Source organism: Motacilla alba, chromosome 4 (assembly GCF_015832195.1).
Source record: "Motacilla alba alba isolate MOTALB_02 chromosome 4, Motacilla_alba_V1.0_pri, whole genome shotgun sequence".
Lineage (NCBI taxonomy): Eukaryota > Metazoa > Chordata > Aves > Passeriformes > Motacillidae > Motacilla > Motacilla alba.
Window position 1 is genome coordinate 12,113,914 of NC_052019.1, and position 18,551 is coordinate 12,132,464.

The 18,551-nt window shown below is 38.2% G+C and overlaps 1 protein-coding gene across 5 annotated transcripts in view; it reads left to right on the forward strand.

Moving 5' to 3' along the window:
• Positions 1 to 10,258, forward strand: part of JAKMIP1 (janus kinase and microtubule interacting protein 1) — a 92,836-nt gene extending 82,578 nt beyond the window's left edge. For 2 of the 5 annotated variants that reach the window (XM_038135873.1, XM_038135875.1), the window contains 4 exons: positions 192 to 257; positions 2,931 to 3,006; positions 5,442 to 7,444; positions 10,095 to 10,247. In XM_038135873.1, coding sequence (XP_037991801.1) covers positions 192 to 257; positions 2,931 to 2,981 — 117 coding nt within the window. In that variant the 3' untranslated portion in view covers positions 2,982 to 3,006; positions 5,442 to 7,444; positions 10,095 to 10,247. Of the gene's footprint in view, positions 1 to 191; positions 258 to 2,930; positions 3,007 to 5,441; positions 7,445 to 10,094 lie in introns of all 5 variants that reach the window. The other 3 variants (XM_038135870.1, XM_038135874.1, XM_038135872.1) reach the window with 2 other exon arrangements.
• The last annotated feature ends 8,293 nt before the right edge of the window (positions 10,259 to 18,551 follow it).

Below are 18,551 nucleotides of genomic sequence, written 5' to 3' on the forward strand. Positions count from 1 at the left end.
TGTTGGGATTGCCATGGTTTCATGGAAATGTGGAAAATTCTGCCATGGAAATGCCTGATATAGCTGTAAAGGAAATGTTACATTAATAATGGGCATTCGTTCTCTTCATTTTTAACCCATTTCTTATCTTTTTGATTCATATACTTCTCAAATTAGGTATAATAATGTCTGTTTTGCTTTTTCTGTTCCAGAGAATTCGAGATCTAGAAGATAAAATAGAACTTCAAAAGAGGCAACTCAAAGAAATTGAGGAAAAGGTAAATTTATGTCTGGGCAGTACCAATGGATTTGGTTTTTTCCATAGAAAATTGTTTTTCTCTGTTGCACTGATGTTAATAGTACTTAACCTAATATCACAAAATCTATTTTAAGACAAGATAAAATTTGAATTTGAGTCATTGCGGAATGAAATGCAGCTCTGTCCCTAATCTGCTCAAAATTATTTCCTATCCAGGATTTATGTCAATTACAGGAAGGAATCAAGGAGTCTGGGGAGACTCTAGACTAGTAGAAGGAGGATTTGCTCCTTCTAGGTGGTTTAGATCAAAAAAGAACAAAGATTTGTCTCTGGAAAAATTGGTTAGCTCAGCCTTATTCTTTGGATAGCATTGCTTTGCAAAACTTTCAAGTACTGAAAAATAAAACAAAATTAGGGAAGTGCCTGTGAAACACTACAATTAGGGAGTATTTCTTGTTTTAATGTAGAAAAAAAAAGTTAATATAATGGATCTGTTTGTTTTTTTTTTAAGAAGAAGCTCTGATCAAGGCTTCAGATAACAGATTAAGTTGTGTCACTGTGATTCCCAAACTAGGGATGGCACAAGGTTCGTGGGCTGTGGGCTCAGGTTTTTCCCAGGTCTGTGGAGTTTAGGCAGCTCTGCAAAGCATGGACTGGCAATGGCTCTTTCTCTAGCCCCAGCAGAGTGTTTTAGTTATTTAACTTCTGCTGAACCAGTGCCTAGATGCCAACAAGAGTCATGTCCCAGGTTAATTTTCTTCAGCATTTATGGGCATGTAATCCTACATAAACGTACTGCTGGGCTGAATGGAGACCTTAGTGGAGTTCTCAGTCATTGTTTTTTTTCTCCTGGGATGGCAATGGGTAAAAGGGCAAAAGGAAGGCTTTTTCAGGACTCTGGAGGGAGTTGAAAGGGGTCAGTGGGGTTGGCAGAACAGAGGGAGGATTCAGGGAGCAGCTCACTGGGTGTGGAAAAATTTCTTCCTCACCCTTCTCTGATCTCAGCATCCCTTCATCTGCTTTCAGGATGTGGCAGTCCTCCCAGTTGCACTTCCAGCAGCTATTCCAATTCCTCAGCATCTTCCTCAGCCCCTTCTGCTCCCCTCTGCTGTACCTTGTCCTGCACTTTCAGACCATGATACCTGTCTGGGTTTGTGGAAGAGCAGGAGAGGAGCCTGCAGAAGCTGGGCTGCCTGCTGCTGTTGCCAATTACTGCTTTATGTCATCCCTACAGTGACGTGGCTGGGGCTGGTTTGGCTGCATCCGCTGGGAGGGCAGTGCTCCATGTTGGCACTGGCAGAGAAACACAGGCACTACTCACCCTTAAAAGGGCTCTTCTGCTGCCTTTGCCCTCTTCTGCCCCAGACCATGTCTCTACCTGAAGCTGTTCCTGCCCAGCAGCCAGTGATGTCTAAGGTGCTGCACTTAACTCCTCAAAGCAGAAAAATGTTGAGGGATAGACAATACTTCTACATAGTAATTATTTCAAATATTATTGTTTATCCACCTATTCTAAAAAATAAACATCTGTAGATGTTGCTCCTGCCAAAATGTAAGCCTTTAAGGCATTGTCATTACAGTTTACAGAGCAGGTGTAGGATTAGCCAGACTGATAATTTTGGAAATGGAAAATAGCATTATCTCTGCTGGTTCATCGGCCGGATGGATGTGGAAAAGCACTGGAAAAGAAAGAGCTTAATCACAAGCTTAGCAGAAAGCTGGTAATGAGTTAAAATGATTAACATCCTCTTTGCTTTAATGTTACATTAGCAAGAGACCTCAAAAAAGCTTCATCTCTTTCTATTGACCTTCAGCTTCTGAATGGGTGGAGGGCTTCCTTCTATTCCTATTACATTTGAATTATTTTTTCCCTGGAATTAAATCCCATTCTGATGGCCCAAAGGAAGATTGTGTTGTCAGGGAAGCAATGAATTATATCATTTTACCTCATTGTTCTTCTAAAGGGTTCTTTTAAAGGGTGTTAAAGGGTGCAGACTGACACCTACATGCTACTGATGATTTCTTGTGAAGTCTTATGCTTTTGAAAGAACAGCAGCATTTATAGGTGGTGGTAGCTAAGGGCAATGCACCACTTAGAGTTATTCTGTCATGACTATGACTGTTCATTTTCCTTTAGGAGTGGATTCAATTTTTAAGTTTTGTGTAAAATTCTGTCAAATCAGAACATAAGTATTACAATATTTCTGCCCTATAGGTTCTTCAGCAAACTGTCCTGTTTCTAGAGGCTGTACAGAAGAATGATATAAAATCTCAGTTTTAATCTGTGGGTTGATATATTAGGAAAAAATGCTGTTTAAACACCCTGTGCTCTTCTTATAACTGATTCTCTGCTATTTCAGTTGCATGTAGCTTGTGCCCTTGGCTTGGTAAGCCTTGATTCAGAACAGCTTTAGTGTGTGTAATTATAAGTACTTCTTTAAGTGAATCACAAAACCAAGCCAAATATAGATGAAGTTTAAAAATCCACAGATTTTGCCATTGTAAAACTGCCCTCAAATACTGATTTTTTTACTGCTTTTTAGAGTAAGATTGGTATACGGTGTCTTTCTTTCAGATCAAGTCAATTAATGATGTAAGACTAACTGCTGTAATGTCACTGGATTTCATATGACATATCTTATATCTTCTTTCTTCTCTTTTTCCCTCATTTTCTTTTGATCTTATGTTATAGTTTTTGTTCCTTTTTTTGTTTTTTTCACTAGCATTCATTCTGTGGCCTTGATGACACAACTGAGCCGAGACGTGTGGTTGGTATTCTTTATATTTCTTTGTACTCAATTTTTGACATGATTTTGACTCAGATTTTGCCATGTTTTGGGGATTGTTTGTAAGCCTCTGAAACCGTGAAGAAGGGCATACTGGTTTTACCTGCACGGAGAGGAAGAGTCATCTATAAAGTCCAACTTGGATACTTTCCTTCCTGGCTTTCTGCAGGAAGTGATTGGGTTTTCAATGAGAAATGATTTTGTATTCAAAGGTACTGACTGCTATAACTGCAGTGAGTGCTTTCCATTCTTGCAGAGCAGGCACATTTTGTCTCAAAGTTCAGTTCTTGCTGTAGGTTCCTGCCTTCAGTCATGCTGGGTGGAGAGGAGCAAAGAATCACTTGGCTCAAGTTTTGCTTTCTAAGAAGCCCTGTGAGCATAACAACCCATGCAAAATAAGGAGTTGCTTTCACTTCCTCCACATCCTTGAGGCCATTAAATAACTTAGGAAATAACAACAAATTTTTCCCTTTTATGAGGCGATTTGAGGGTTGCAATGTGAGTGACACAGCATGGAAAGGGTGAGGATAAAAATCCTCTGTGCCTCTCCCTTGAGGCATTGCCATCACTCTCACTGTCCTTTCACGGTGTCCTGGTCCTTTCAGCTCAGTGGAAAGGGCAGTGAATTTCTTCAGCTGTGGCAGGAGCCATAGCACCAGTACTCACCTTTCACAGAGAACAAGAGGGAAATGCAATTTAGAAAATCAGTGCCAGTCCTCTGCCCTGGAGCAGTGCAAGTTCCACACTGCCTTTCAGGAAGGATGGTAACTCAGCAGCCTAACTGAGGATTAAACTGTGCTTTAAAGCTACTGAATATTATACACTATTTGCATTGTTACTGTTGTTGGGTTTTTGTTTTTCTTTGTTTTTAACCTGATAATACACAATGCTTTTACCTTTACAAAATTTCTAAGTTTTTTCTTCTTTGTAATCTGTTGTGAATTATTTTCAAGGAATCTCCTTATAGTGGGAGTTTAATCAACGTCTTTGAAACTGCTCTCAGTACTGTGTGATGAAAAAGAATGATGACAATTGTTACCCTAAGCCCTTATTCTGAGCATGAAACAATATTGTTAGCATGAAACAATATTTTCCACTGCCCAAATCTCAAATACTTTTGAGAAATCAGACCTGTATTATTATGGGCTCTTTCTAGAGTTTATTCAGGTCCACTATGTTCAGTTATCATCTTTCTGTCCTGGAGCTTGCTCTGGGCTTTCATTACAAGCATTGCTGCATACAGTTTTTATTTTTCGATAATTTTTTCAATAAAATGGTAACAGATGCAGATGGGTAGAATGTAATTCTCAGGTATCATTGTTTTCTTAAAAGTGCAGGAGCTTTCTTTTGATTGTTAGAAGTTGAAAAGTAGTTGAAATTGAACAAAATTTTTCAATACTTCCAGGATTGCTTCTGAAATTTTGTTATATTTTGTAAAAAATTGAGCACATGCTTATAAAAAGGTGTTTGAAGTAAGATGAAGCCTTGTAGTAAACTGTTCACCTTTCCACATTTTGAAGTGAATTTTTGGATGAGATAAGAGAGATGCTATTTTGGTTAAGATAACTTTGAAAGGCTAATGGAAAAAGAGTCGCCAAACTATTGCCTTTGGAATTCCCTCCAGGTTTTTTATACCAGTCCCAGTCAGAGGTGCTAACAGCTGGATGAATGTAAATGCTTTTAAATATGTTGAAAGATCCACTGGCCAAGTCTAGAGATACTTTATAAACATTCAATAAACAGTGAAATCACCAGCATTTTTAAAATTCCATTTAAAATATTTTGACATAGTAGGCATTCAAGGGAATTATAGGTTTCCATGCAGATATTACCTGATGGTATTCTAGGTTCTCCTTGGATTAAATGAGGAAAAAAAATAAAATAAATTGAGAATGATAACAGTCTTCAGAAAATGCATTGTGCTGATACAATGTGCTACTCTTCCTAATAACAGTAAGTACTTAAGTAATTAAATTCAAGCTTGGTGACAAGCATTTTGAGGAGATTACACAGGGGTAATAACTGTGTAGCCACATAACTACTCAGCTTTTGACATTTCTAGGTGTGCCCATCACATTGTGGTGCTGGTGTGAAGGGCAGTGTTGTTTAATTCATCTTGCCAGAGATGTCTCCGGTTAATCTAACACAGAAAAGCCAATTTTAAGAGACTTAATTATAGTTGGACTTTTCAACAGTGTCAATTATTTCAAGGCAAACCAGGTGATTTACTGATAGTAATTTTGGTTCTAGTTATTCTGAAGGTAATATAAAACATTCAGAAAGGTATTGTGCTTCTGTGAATTTAGGGTTTGATACCAGCATGTATTTCTAAAGTAATGCTTTTTATCTAAAGCTCAGCAGACTTTTTTTTTTCTTTGTTGTTTTTGTTTTCTGTTTTGGTTTTGTTTTGTTTACAGGCTATTAAAAGAAGCTATGGAGTGAAAAGCTGAGTCCACATGCAAAAATACAGAAAATATTTATTAAGCAGCTTTAAATTGGTGCATTTTTTTTCATAAAGCAGTTTGCATAAAACTTGAAGCTGCAAAATATTTGAACTTAAAATTAGAGATTTTTTTAAAGATATGGCTTCAAGCTGGAATGATTTCACAATCAAATAAGGACCAGCACATCATAAACACTGAAAAAAATTACAAACAGAACTTACACTCTCCCACCAACCAAACAGCAGAAAAAATACAAGTGCAATTACTGGCTGCTATGTGAACTGTTATCTACCAAATGGTTTTCTTACAGTACTGAGATCTTTGTCTCCATACTGCATGCTTTCAACAAATGTGGTTTGCATTTCACCCAAGAAACACAGGATCCCTTTTTTAATATCTATATTAAAAAAGCTAAGTGTTTGACATTAAGTTGTCTATAGTAAATAGCTGAAAGGAAGCAACTGTTCGAAGTTGGAAACAAAGATTTTTCAACCCCGCAGTGGTCAAATTCATATTAAATTCCTAAGCTGGAAATCCACAGGTGCAGAAAGGAAGGGTTTTGGAGAAAGGCAAGATGGTAGATTGAGGTAGGAAAACTTTAAAGTGGGTGAGAGCTGTGTGGGAAATATGATTCTTTGAATGTTTCTTGACGAGTAAGGCAATGGCTTGTAAAGACAGCACTGGGAAGGTGACAGATTCCATGGTGGCCTGAGAAATCAGGCAAAGAGAATGCATGATGTGCTGTGCTCAGTTATCTCTTCAAGAAGAAAGAAGGACTTGGAGAAATGGGCATGTAGAAAAATGTGATAAGCAGAGAAATAGTTGAACATGAATATTTGGAAATCATGGAAATCCTCTCAGGTGAAATAAAAAAAAAGTCAAAACGTCATGTGCAAAAATGGTACAACCTCAAGCAGCAGAGGTACCACCTGAACTGCAAGAAAAATTTGGGGTGAAGCACACACTGGAAAAAATGGAAGTTGCAAAGACCTTTTTAAGAGAATGGTTAGAAAATGAAAAAATAGTACTCTTTCAAAGAGGGAAAAGCAAATCAATGCTTCAGAACTGTAAACACAATATGAAGAAATAGATAATTTTAATTATTTCTGAAATGTTGAGGCAAGATGCAAAGATTAAGAGCACAATATTAGAAGATAACTTTCTCCTCCCTCACATTTTCTTGAAAATCATATTTGTGAAACAAGTCTACTCCCATGGACACACTGAACTCCAACATGAGGTAGCTGCTTACAATGACACATCATATGAAGTGGAAATTATGATTGACAAAAATACCATAAAGCAATGAGCAACTAAGGAAGGACAGAGGAAGCTGTTGAAGGTGCTGGAATCAGCCACAGAAGCAGCCTGTTTTCTCAGATAATTATCAGGCTCTGAAGAGAAGTACTCTACACAAAGAATCACTGGACAAGAGCATTTACCTACCAAAGGAGCTGAGGCACTCCACAGGATTAATTCAGTCACATGCAGCAAGTTGTGGCTGATGTCAGGGTCAGAATAACCCTGGTAGAAAGCACAATTTACCTTGGAAACAAGGATCATGCAGAAGTCTGGAATCTCAATCCCCAAAAGAATGTGTTGCTCACAATATATTGTTCAAAAGGAACAAGCATTTATAGAATGTGTTTTCAAATAGAAATTTTTCATGTTTTAATTAAGGCTTTTAGCAATGTGATGACAGAATGTGGGAAAGTAAGGCCTTCACTGCAAGAGAGAGTCCTGGCATGACTCAAAAGCAAAGGACCACAACAGAAGGTAAACAGAGCTTGAGATAATCAAACCTGGTGCCAGTGAAGGAATAAGGATTCACTTGGCAAAGAAACACTTCTCATAGACACAGATTTGCTCATCACTGTTTTGAATATGGAACTACAAGCACAAGCAGGGGATGGTCAGAGCATGTGGCTGCCACGATAAGCGCAGACTGGAGAAGTTCTTCTTACAAGGCAGAGAAGGTATGAGCAGTTTTATTTCCTTATTTTGTTATGTGCTTTGTCATTACATTGTAATTTACATGTGACAGTTTTCTCAAGAAAACTGGCTGATTGGGCTGACATTTTCCAATGCATTTATGATGGTTTTTTTCTGCACTGAGCTAGCAGGATTTGTACTTTTGGAAAACAGATCATTATAGTCTTACTAGCTGTTGTATATTGGTATTTACTGTAGAGCTGGGAATGGGTACAGAGTGTTAAAAGGGTGTTCAGGCTTTGGAGTAGGCTGTCCAGAGAGCTGGTAGAATCACCATCCCTGGAAATGTTCAAAGGTGTGGATGTGGCATTGGGGACATGGTTTAATGCTGGACTTGGCACTGCTGGGTTAGTGGTTGGTCTTGGTGCTGTTAGAGGCCTTTTCCAACTGCAGTGATTCTGTTATTCTGTGATTCAGTCCATACAAGATGGACTGAATCACAGAATTCGGGCTTGATTTTCCCTTTTTGTGACACAACTTTCAAATCTTCTGTCCCAGCTGTATAAGTGAAGAAGGAAACTGTAAGTTTCTCATTGCTTGTGTCACTTGTAACAGCTTTCCTACGTTCATGCTACACTTGCAAATGATATTAATTTGGCTTCCACTGTAAATTATTAATGAGAAAAGTAAAAATGTTCACTGTTGTTATATGTGCCTTTTTGCCATTCAGGGAGATCCATTTTCACAGAACAGGGTGTCCATTCCATTTACAAATAACAAGTAAACAAAATACTGATGTCTCAAGGAACTCTAAATTGAAGATACTGTTCCATTTGGGAATTGATCCCATCCAGGGGAGAACCATAATGTTAACATGTCTCAGGGATGCGTGGTCTCTGAGAAGAGACTGGGCTTGATATCACAAAGAGGTGTGAACTTTGTTGTCCACATGGATTTATTCTTTGATGTCTACCCATATTTGAAGTTTTAAATATCATGGCTTCTTAAGGGACTGAGGAGTGCCTGAATCGTTTCAGCTCCAGGTCCTTGTGCGGCTAACACAAGGCAAGTGAGTTCATACAATTGACCAAAGTTACTTTATACAATTGACTGAACCTGTGAGTAGCCTGTAACAAAACGTCAAACCATGAGGCTGTAAGAGAACTGTTTTTTTTATTCTTTTGCACTGATTTTTTGCCATTTTCTACTCATCAGTATCAAAAAAGTTACTTTTATCTTCTTCTTTGCACTGTAGATTCAGCATTTGTCCAGAAAAAAAAATAGTAATTGCATTATTTCCTTGGTAATAAATCCAAACTCTGGTTGAATTCCAGTGACAGATCCAATTCCATATCAACACAGATGTAGCAAAATCATTTCAGAGGCATTTCACAGGTGCCAGCTGGTTGAGGTTTAACCCAGCTGACAGCCAGCCAGTACCATGCAGCCACTCTCTTGCTCCCCTCCACACCCTTCCTCCAGGTGGGGAGGAGAACCAGAAAGAACAGGCAAATCTCTTGGGTTGAGAAACAGTCTAATAATTGAGAAAAAACATTACTATAATAATATGATAAAAATATTACTATAATAATTGTAATTATAAAGAGAGAGAGAATTTAACAGGACTCAAACGAGGGTGCTTTGCATTACAGTTTCCCACCACCTGCTGACCAATGGCCAGCCTGTTCCTGGACAGCAATCGATCCCTTCCTGTGTAATTCCCTTCAGTTTGTATAGTGAGCATGAAGCTCTGTGGTGTGGAATATCCCTTTGGACAGTTTGGATCAGCTGTCCCAGCTGTGCTCTCTCCCAGCTCCTTGTGCAGCTCCTCACTGGCAGACATGAGACCCTGGAAAGTCCTTGACGCAGGGTGAGCACTGCTGAGCAGCAGCCAAAACATCAGAGTGTGATCAACATTATTCTCATCCTAAATCCAAAACACAGCACTGTGCCAGCTTCTAAGGAGAAAATTATCTCTGTCCCAGCAGAAACCAGGACACACTTATAAGGCTAAACTGACTGAAGTGAGTTTCTGAATAATTTTTAGATCAATGACTAAAAGAGGCAGAAGAAGAGAACCAACCTTAGCTTGCCTTGTCAAGCCCAAATTTGAACATTTCTTTCAGCTATGGTTTCATGACTTGTCAGAAATGAAGTAGATACAAATAAAATACTGCATGCAGAATTCCAAAACACCAATTAAATAAACAGAATGTTTTCTCTGAAATAGTTATAGAATGCCTTTTGAATAGGAAATACCCTTTTTTAGTTTTCTGTCTTGAAACAATAATAATGCAGTATATTTATCCAAAGTAAACACATCAGTTTTATGAACTCCCATTTAGTAGAAAATTATTATCTTTTCAAAACTTTGATGATTAATTCCTTTATTAATTAGTCTAACTGAATCTTTTATGGGGTTCTCGTGTTGTGAATGGCAACTCCCTTCACACATGCTAATGGAGCTAATGAAATGAGACTTTCTCATAAATAATAAATGTGTTCAGAATCCAGAAGGACTGTTCATTTGATCATCAGAAGCTTAGACTCTGTTACTGCATGCTTAGACTGTAGTACATTGAGAACCTAATTTGGGCTCTTTTTCATCATGGATCCTTCATCTGGAAGAGAAAAAGAATTTTGTTACTGTATTAGAATGCCCAGTAATGAAGGATTTGCTATCCTGAATTTCAGTGTCAAAATTGGTAATTCCTGGGTTTTCCAGGAATTAGAAGATGCAGGCACACCCGATGAAAAAGTAAAGAGTGCTGAAGAAGAGAATTTGAATCTCAGAATAAAAGAACTGGAGAAGTCAGAGGAAAAACTGAAAGGTGTTCTAGAGGACTTCATGAAGTCAGATTCCATCCTAAGAAATAGGTAAATGAATGGGGGGCTTGCATTAAAATTTATTGCTATATGACAAATGTACTCTTCATTTTGCCCTGTGTACTGGTTGTCAAATGGTACATGCAGAACCAGCAAAAAGAAAGACTGTCTGTGTTTTTAGAGTGTTGGAGAAGATTCACATGTATTTTGTGTAGCTGTCAGAATAGAAATGCCATAATAATTTTTTAAACTATTATTTAAGTAAGAGTTATAGTATGGTCTAGCATATTGTTGCAAATAACCAGGCAGCTTTCTCGGGGTGTTTTATTCTTAAATATTCATATGATGCAAATTCTGTTTGTCAAGTATGTTCCTTTCCTTTTAAAAGAAGAGTTGATTTGGAATTTCATGTTGTAAAAAAAAATTCCTTTTTCCAGAAAGCTTCATCTAATGTAGTGTGTCAATGGCAACCATTACAGTAGATGAAAGTGCCATTAAACATTAATTATACATTTGACTAGAATAATAAGGTTTTGATAGTCAGCACTGTTCTAAAGAATGTAAAAGTTAAAAAGAATAGGAAATATAAATGGCATTAAAACACTTATTTGTATAATTTTTAATTGCTTTGAATTCATCAAGGAATTTTTTCAGAAATAATAATGGGCTTTCTTCACAATAATAATTAATCTTTTTTTAAAAGATTTTCGTATCATACTTTGTACTTTTATACTACCATTTGAATAGTAACAAGCAAAGCAAACCTGTATTTTGTCAAAATCCATCTTTGTGGAAAAAGTCAGTACAATTATGCTCTGTAGGTTTTAGTACCCACTGAAGGCATGTTACAAGTAAGATGTTTTCACTTCAGCCCCTAAAACAGACGTACTTGTAGGTTGCCCATTAAAATTTTGATGGGAAGCATTTACTGTCATAAAAATTGAATTTCACTGACTGAACTTGCCATAATCCTATGATCAGGTCCATGCAGAGACTGAAGTGTTGTGGTTGTCTTTGTGGTGAGTTGTTACTTCATATAGCACACCAAACTCCATTGAACAAAAATCTTGTACACGTGTTTGCTTATGGTATTCTTATTAAGTCAGCAGAAGGGTGTTATCTTTAACCATTTTGACACTCTCCAGCATAATGTGCAAACCACAGTAGACCTGTTAAGAGTTAAGTGTAGTATTAGTGATCAAAAATTTGTTAGTATTTTATTTTTGGGAGACAAATACAAAAATAAAGATAAATTGATGCATTGCTTTTGACTGCTTATCCATCTGGAACTGTGCTGTGGCATTTACTTAGCAAAAATGTTCATTCTCGCTGTCACAGGATGAAAGAGCTGGAGCTGTCACACAAAACCCTTCTTGTGGTGATTGATCAACTTTATGTGAGGCTGGACCAGGTTGAAAATGCCCATCTGCGCATTAAAGGGAAACTGCAAAGCATTCAGGAGGACCTGATCCACTTGGTGAGGGGATATTGTTGCAAATGACCTGGCTTATTTCCTTTTTGTGGTAGTAATTCATAAGTCATGCTCATCTCCTGTGACCTCTGTTGTAAAGCAATAAATGGTCTCAGCCTTTCTCTTTTGCTACAACCAAAGAAATCAGAATTTTTAATTTTTTTTTTGCCTCCCAGCTTTCTATTTCTCTGTTGCTTTTAATACACTGCTGTTACTTCTCTCATTCAGGCCCTTGATCAAATTTATGCTCCCCCTTCTTACTTTCTCCCTAGGACTTGCTCAGTGTGCTCCTTCTCTGGTCAGGCTTTGTCTTTCTAGCCCAATACAATAGGCGTTTTTATCTGGTTTGCTCATTCAATGGAATCATGAAAATTGAGAAGGAATGAAAGGTTTTCAGGAAGAGGCTTCAGTGAAACAATGTCTTTTAATTCTGTTTATTATAAGATATCCTTTCATTTTATCAGCATTTTAGGTCAAAGTTGAATACTGTAACAGGACACTAGTATCATGTGGCAAGAGTCACAAGAATGAGGAATAGTCTCTGCTTTTGTAATTAAAAGTGAAATGTATTTTTCAAGACTTGGGAAGCTTAGACATACATTCCCATCAAGAGTTAACAAAACAAAATATTAGCCCACATCTACTACCTGACTTTTCAGCCTAATGTTCCTTCTGGCCAGTCCTTGCCAGTGAATGCCTCAGACAGGAAAGTACTGACGATCAAAATGACTGATCTAAAGAAATCCTTGAAAAAACCAAAGTCATTCCTTCATGTCTCTGTGCCTTCAGTCTTGCTTCAAAGTTGCTGCAATGTCCCTGTGATACTGGTGGCTCTTACTCTGCTCAAAGCAAGGGCAGTACAGGACTCATGAAAGCCTCTTCTGCCTTTCACTGGCATCTTTCACCTCCAAGTCTCTGTCTTCAAACACACTGTAGTGCAAAGGAAAATACCAAAGTCTTTCTCAAAGTGTAAGAAAGGCATCTGTTCCTTTCTCCTTTTTCAGGAGTCTCATAAGGGGAGCTGACAGATGACAGATATAGTGAAAAGCAATGGGAAAAATCCTGGGCTCTGGAAAGTGTGTGTCCTGTTTTCTGTAATAGAACCACAGCTCCTCTGCCTGTAACACCCCAGTGATACAGCACTGTCAGTGTTAAGGATCTGTTACTGCGTAAATCAGAGCTGGATATATGAATTACAGTTCCGAGGTTTATATTGGTTTAATATGTACTTTAGAACGTTCAAAAATGTGTTTAAAAGGTTCCTGTATGTCATGTAGTAGCAGATGTGGATGAGTTTGTTTTATTTGGTTCCTACTGAGATGTTTCGGTGATGGCTGAAATTATAAAGCAGGTTATTTTTGCTCTAAATGCAGTATTTTACTGGCTTTAAAAAATTCTACTTGTGTCATTCCTAAGTTTTCAGAAAACAAGGCAGAATTATCACTAAATTAAGAAAAATTATAAGGGAACAGGAGCTTTGATATTAAGTTGTTAACTGTACGTCTCACTGAAATGATAGGTTGAAAACCAAAAGAAGTCAGAGAAGAAGCACAAGGAAAAATTGCATTGGCTTCAGGAGCAGCTGAAGACGAAAGAGGATGAAATAAAAAGCCAGTCAGAATATTTTGAGCACTACAAACAAAGGCAGAGACAACAGGTAGCAGTACTGAGGAAAAGGGACTGTTACCTTCAGGGTGAGGTATCTAGGCTGGAAAAGCAAGTCCTAGATCTTAATGCCCATATTGCTGTTTTGACATCCGAGTTAGAAGAGGGAATGGAACAGCACCTCCAGCAGAAGCTGCAGTCAGTGTGCAGTGGGACTCAGGGCTGTAAACACCCTGGCAGGGAAGAAATGGAATGGAAGACTTGTATTGAAAATGTGGAGCATGATGTGAAAAGCCACCTCAAGGCATTTCAGCAAAACCTGAAGTTTTTGAGGGAAAAAGAAGAGAACACTAGAAGAGAACAGGCAGACCTGCTGACTGAACTGCAGTGCTCTCAGAACACTGAAGACTTTCTCAGAACAAAATTGGAAGAATCTCACCATCATGTCTATAGTTTAAAATTATCTGAAATCAAACTACAGGAAAAAGTGGAAGCGCTTTTAGATGAAAACAGAACTTTAAAAGATCAAGGCACTATGAAATTCAAAAAGAAGAAAGAAAAATACTCAGAACTCACAAGATTGGTGGATGGGGACAACAGTGTTAACCTGGTAAGTCAACTGGTAAGTAAAAATAATGCAAAATGTAATGAGCTTTTATATTTGTATCACCCTGGATTACACCTGTCATTAGAGGTACAGTCAAAATACAAGTATGAGGCTTTATCCTGCCTGATTTTTTAAATTATTATTGTTTATTCATTAGTACTTCCCAGTGTCTCTTTCACACCCAGTAAAATCAGTAGTTGGAGCTTCATTGCTTCATCAGAGCTTTTGTTAGGTGCACATTGAGGACACCCATCCAACATTTTTTCCTTAACCTTTGAAGTGATGTGCTCACAGCAAAAGGTCTCAATCTAAATGAAATTGGCACTAAAAGCAGAGCCCAGAACTTCTGAGACCTGCCTTGTGGACACCCCTCAGTGGAGGAGGACACATATGGTTGGATGAGTTTTTGCATGTTATTCATGCCCAAATGTTGGAGCAAAAAGCACTCTTGACAATAAATGTTGTCTCTGAGATTTTCTGGATGATGGTAAACAAGGGAAGATGGAGGCAGCGTTCATGACAAATGAGCTGAGATGGTCAATGCTTTGTGGCTCTGTAGCATTGTGATATGCCCTGAATACCCTGAATGGAACTTGTTTGCTTCGAGCACTTCACTCCAGCCCTGCATGGGAAAGCTCTGCTCATGCTGTAATCTGGCATTCAGCTTCTGCCAATTCATTTTGCTGATGAGGAACAATTATTTTCACAGAGTGGACTCAAACAAAGTTTTATTCTTCATGCACTGAGGTGCAGGGTATTTTTATTGAGACTTTATTGAAAGTGAGATCAGCTATGCCTCACACTCATTCAGATTGTGACCTGATATCCCAAGAACTCACCTGATTTTAACTGCAGTTAACAAGAGGTAATGGGCTTGAACAAAACCCTTTCATATTGGAGGTCAGTCAGACTGTGAGTGCTTCTAGAACTGGGAGAAGCTAGAGAGGATCTTGTATCCATAAAGCTAGAGGAAATGGAGACTTTTTTTTTTTTAACCTGGTAGTGGAGTGCACTTTTGCAGGCCTGGTGATTTCATCCCATCAGTGATTCTAGAGTCCCAAAGTTCCAGGAGGTTGTCTCTGTGAGAGATTGGTGAGATCATCCTGCAGTAACCAGCAGCACGTGGGTGACCTCTGAGGAGAGCTCAGAAGCTGCACCTCTCCCCACATGTCTGTGGAGCTTCCCCGAGGTGGCAGAAAAACCAGCTCCTTATCATGAGCCATTGCTATAATCACTTTAGCTGGTGTATTCACCATTCCCTTTTCTTGGGTATGAAGAGTAAGGTTTGAAAATATTTTAAGATACTTCTTGAGGGAAACAGGTACAACAAACAAATGCACTATGAGAGTACTGCACAGCTAAAGTCAAGAGGAGTGAGAGCTTTCAGAACCAGAGAAGAAGTACTATTGGTTTGATAAAATTGAGAAAAGGAGAAAGAAAATGCTGAGTTATTTAAAGATGGGAAAGCAAGGTACACAACTGACTAATTGCCTGAGACCAATCCAAGAAGTCTTCAAGAAACAGGATTCTTTCTATTTTGTACTCTAATAAAAGCCTATTTTTTTTTTCTCTACATGAAGTTTTCTAACCATTTCTTTTTGAAGTATTAATTTGCATTTCTGGTATCATAGGAAATTAGGGTCTCAGTTACCCAGTCTTTGGTATAAATGAGCAGGCCATGATTTGTGTTTACTTTACCATGCTGCAGAGTGGATAGTGTTCTTTAAATACTGTGTATAGTATCAGCAGCATCAAATCCTGTGCCTTCTGCATTTCTGGTTGTCTCTTCCTCCTATTTTGGTACTGCAAGTACACTTGCATTTTTCTAGTAGAAAATTGAGATAGCAGGGGAAAAAAAATTGCAGTATCTATGATAAAAGGAGGAGGGAGACATCTGGTGTTTTTTCTGTAAAACTGAAGAGGGTTTTTCCCCCTTATCTGGAGTTTTACCAGTGTGTATTGAAATAGAATTTCTCAGTCTCATCACCTTGATCTTGTAGTATTTAAGCCAAAATAGTTACAAGAAAAATCCTATTTGATCTCATCCTACTCAATCAACAGCTATAAAAATGAGAAACTGTGTGCAGTACAAGATCCAATTAGACTGAGCACCGAGAGGTGAACTGCATCTCATGGTGAAGTGTAGTCTCCAGGTAAATCTTGTAGAAAACTTGAATTTCCAAACTCAGTATCAGCATCCTGTCTGCAGTATTCCGGTTGCAGTCTATGCATGAATAAGAAATGAACATAAACCAAAAAAGCAGCTTGTTACACATGGCTGGGTGTTCACTCATCAGTTTCTACATGTGAGCGTTAGGGGGTCTGTTGAAGGTTAGGGAAAAGTATGAAAAAACCAAGCAATGAATCTTTCTGCAGCTTCCACATGACAGCTGAGGTCTTGATTTCTCAATGTGGTGTTCTGCCACCTGAGCCTTGTGTCTTATTCATCATTTTGTGTAACTTTCTGTTGACAGTACCCACTTGTAAATCAAGAGTTGATATCTGCAACAAAACAAACAAAAAGTTGCAGGAAAGGAATGATTGTGTTTCAAGGAATTGGGATTAGTTTCAAACAGGTTGCCCAGAGAGGTTTTGGATTCCCGACCCCTGGGATTGTTCAAGACCAGGCTGGATGAGGCCTGAGCAACCTGGTCTGCTGGAAGGTGTCCCTGCTCATGGCAGGGGGTTGAAACTAGATGACCTTTAAGATACCTTTCAACCCAAACCATTATATTAGTCAATACTAATGAGAAAGTAAGGGAAGAAATCCTAGAAGTGTTGTGGTTTCCACTTAAATTGTGCCTCCCAATCAAGATCTTTTAATAGAGGACAACAATGAAGCGGTTGACTTGGGTTGAAATAAAAATTATTCTCACTGGTGGTCCTGTGGAAAATCAGCAGCCTTTTCTGACTCACTAGGGACTGATGACTTGGAAGTCATTGCATTTCCCATCCATATGTAATTTTAAAATTGCAGCTCAATGCAAAGGGATCAGATTTATTTTCTGCTGGCATTTGATGAGGAGCACTCAGGAAGAGAAAAATGCCTGTGTTGGCTTGGTTTCTGTGGTGTTGCTGTTTTGGTTACTGTCTCAATGATGTGTTTTGTTGAGACAGTCACATCTGATTCTTCTGTTCACTGAAAATGAGCACAGTGCATGCAAAATGTGATCTGCTGTTACCAAGCAATAGGGGTAACTGCTTTGCATCAGGAAGTGTCAAAATTTTCAAATTCCATCAGGGACTCAAGATAAATGTCAAGAACAGAATATGAAGTATGCAATTAAATTATCAGTGGGAAAACAAAATTTTGTTGGGAATGGTTATTCCACTTTGAGGTCTTCCAAACTAGGAACAACTGTCTTTGTAGCTGGGCACTGAGCTATTAGTCTTATTCCCTACTTGATTGGACTTTCTTTTATCTTTGTTGATGACCATGTAATTAAGTCACTGTTTCACTTGTGATCTGACATATTACCTGCTTGTGACTCAGATTTTCTTCCTGAATGCTTAGTAAAGTAAGAAGGGAAAACTAAAGGAAATTTTACAATTACAGCATTTACTGGAAAATGTTGAAATAAGAAAATTGTATGAAACAATAGCAGTTCTAATGAAATAATGGGTCTTTTGAATGTAAAATAGCAAAGGTAATTTATCTGCCTGTTTTTCATATCACAAACACTATGTATATGTGTATAACCTGTGGAATTTTTTCCTTCTCCACCCCCTTTTCCCATTAAGAATGGAGATCTAATTCAGGATGAAGTTCAGAATCTGAAGTGGAGGGCAGTCTTGGATTCACTCAGAAGCAGAGCTACTCAAACTCCAGTTGTGCTGCTACATGATAAAGAGTCTGGTATGCAAAGAAATCTGACTTTGTGCTTTCATTTCTGCGCCATTAAAGTGAAGATGATTTCATTCTTGGGGTGTGTATGACTTAAAAGGTGTAAACCCTTTGAAAATCCTCCTAATCTGTAAACTGTATCCGAGGAAGGTGAAATGATTACTGTTTGCCACTATTCAGATATGAGCTTCACAAGAAATCCTAGAACTTTCAAGAAACTACAGAGGTGAGGGGGTACTTTGAAAGTCCTGGATGAAGTATAGTGTTTGGGAATGCCATGCAGCAGACAGATTTGCTCTTCAGACCAAACAACAGGAAAGCTCTTAGCAGATTATATCAGGTAAATTCTTCCAACATAAATTAATGGGAATTTTATAGCAAATTTTAGTGTATGTAAATGCAGACCTGCACTGAGTGATTTTAACCTGTAAGTTTAATCCCTAAATTTTCACCTGCCCACTGTAATGAAATCTATTTTCAGTTTCTAAATACTTTGGGAACTGGTAACCATGAACCCCAAATATGCCTTGGTTTAGATCTCAGTATTTATGGGGTTTTTATGAAGCTCATTTTCATGTCTAACATCATGCTTGTATCTGTATCAGTGGTGATGTATGCTGCTGGTAGAGAAGGTAATTTTGAGCATACTCACTAAAATATTTTTCTATTCAGAACATCTGCTTGGGTGGTTTTGGGTTTGCTTTTTGTATAACTGTCTGGGAGTGACATTACATTTACCAGTGCTTTACCATAACAGAAACACCAGCCTGTAGTTGTGAGGGACTAAAGCAGATGGAG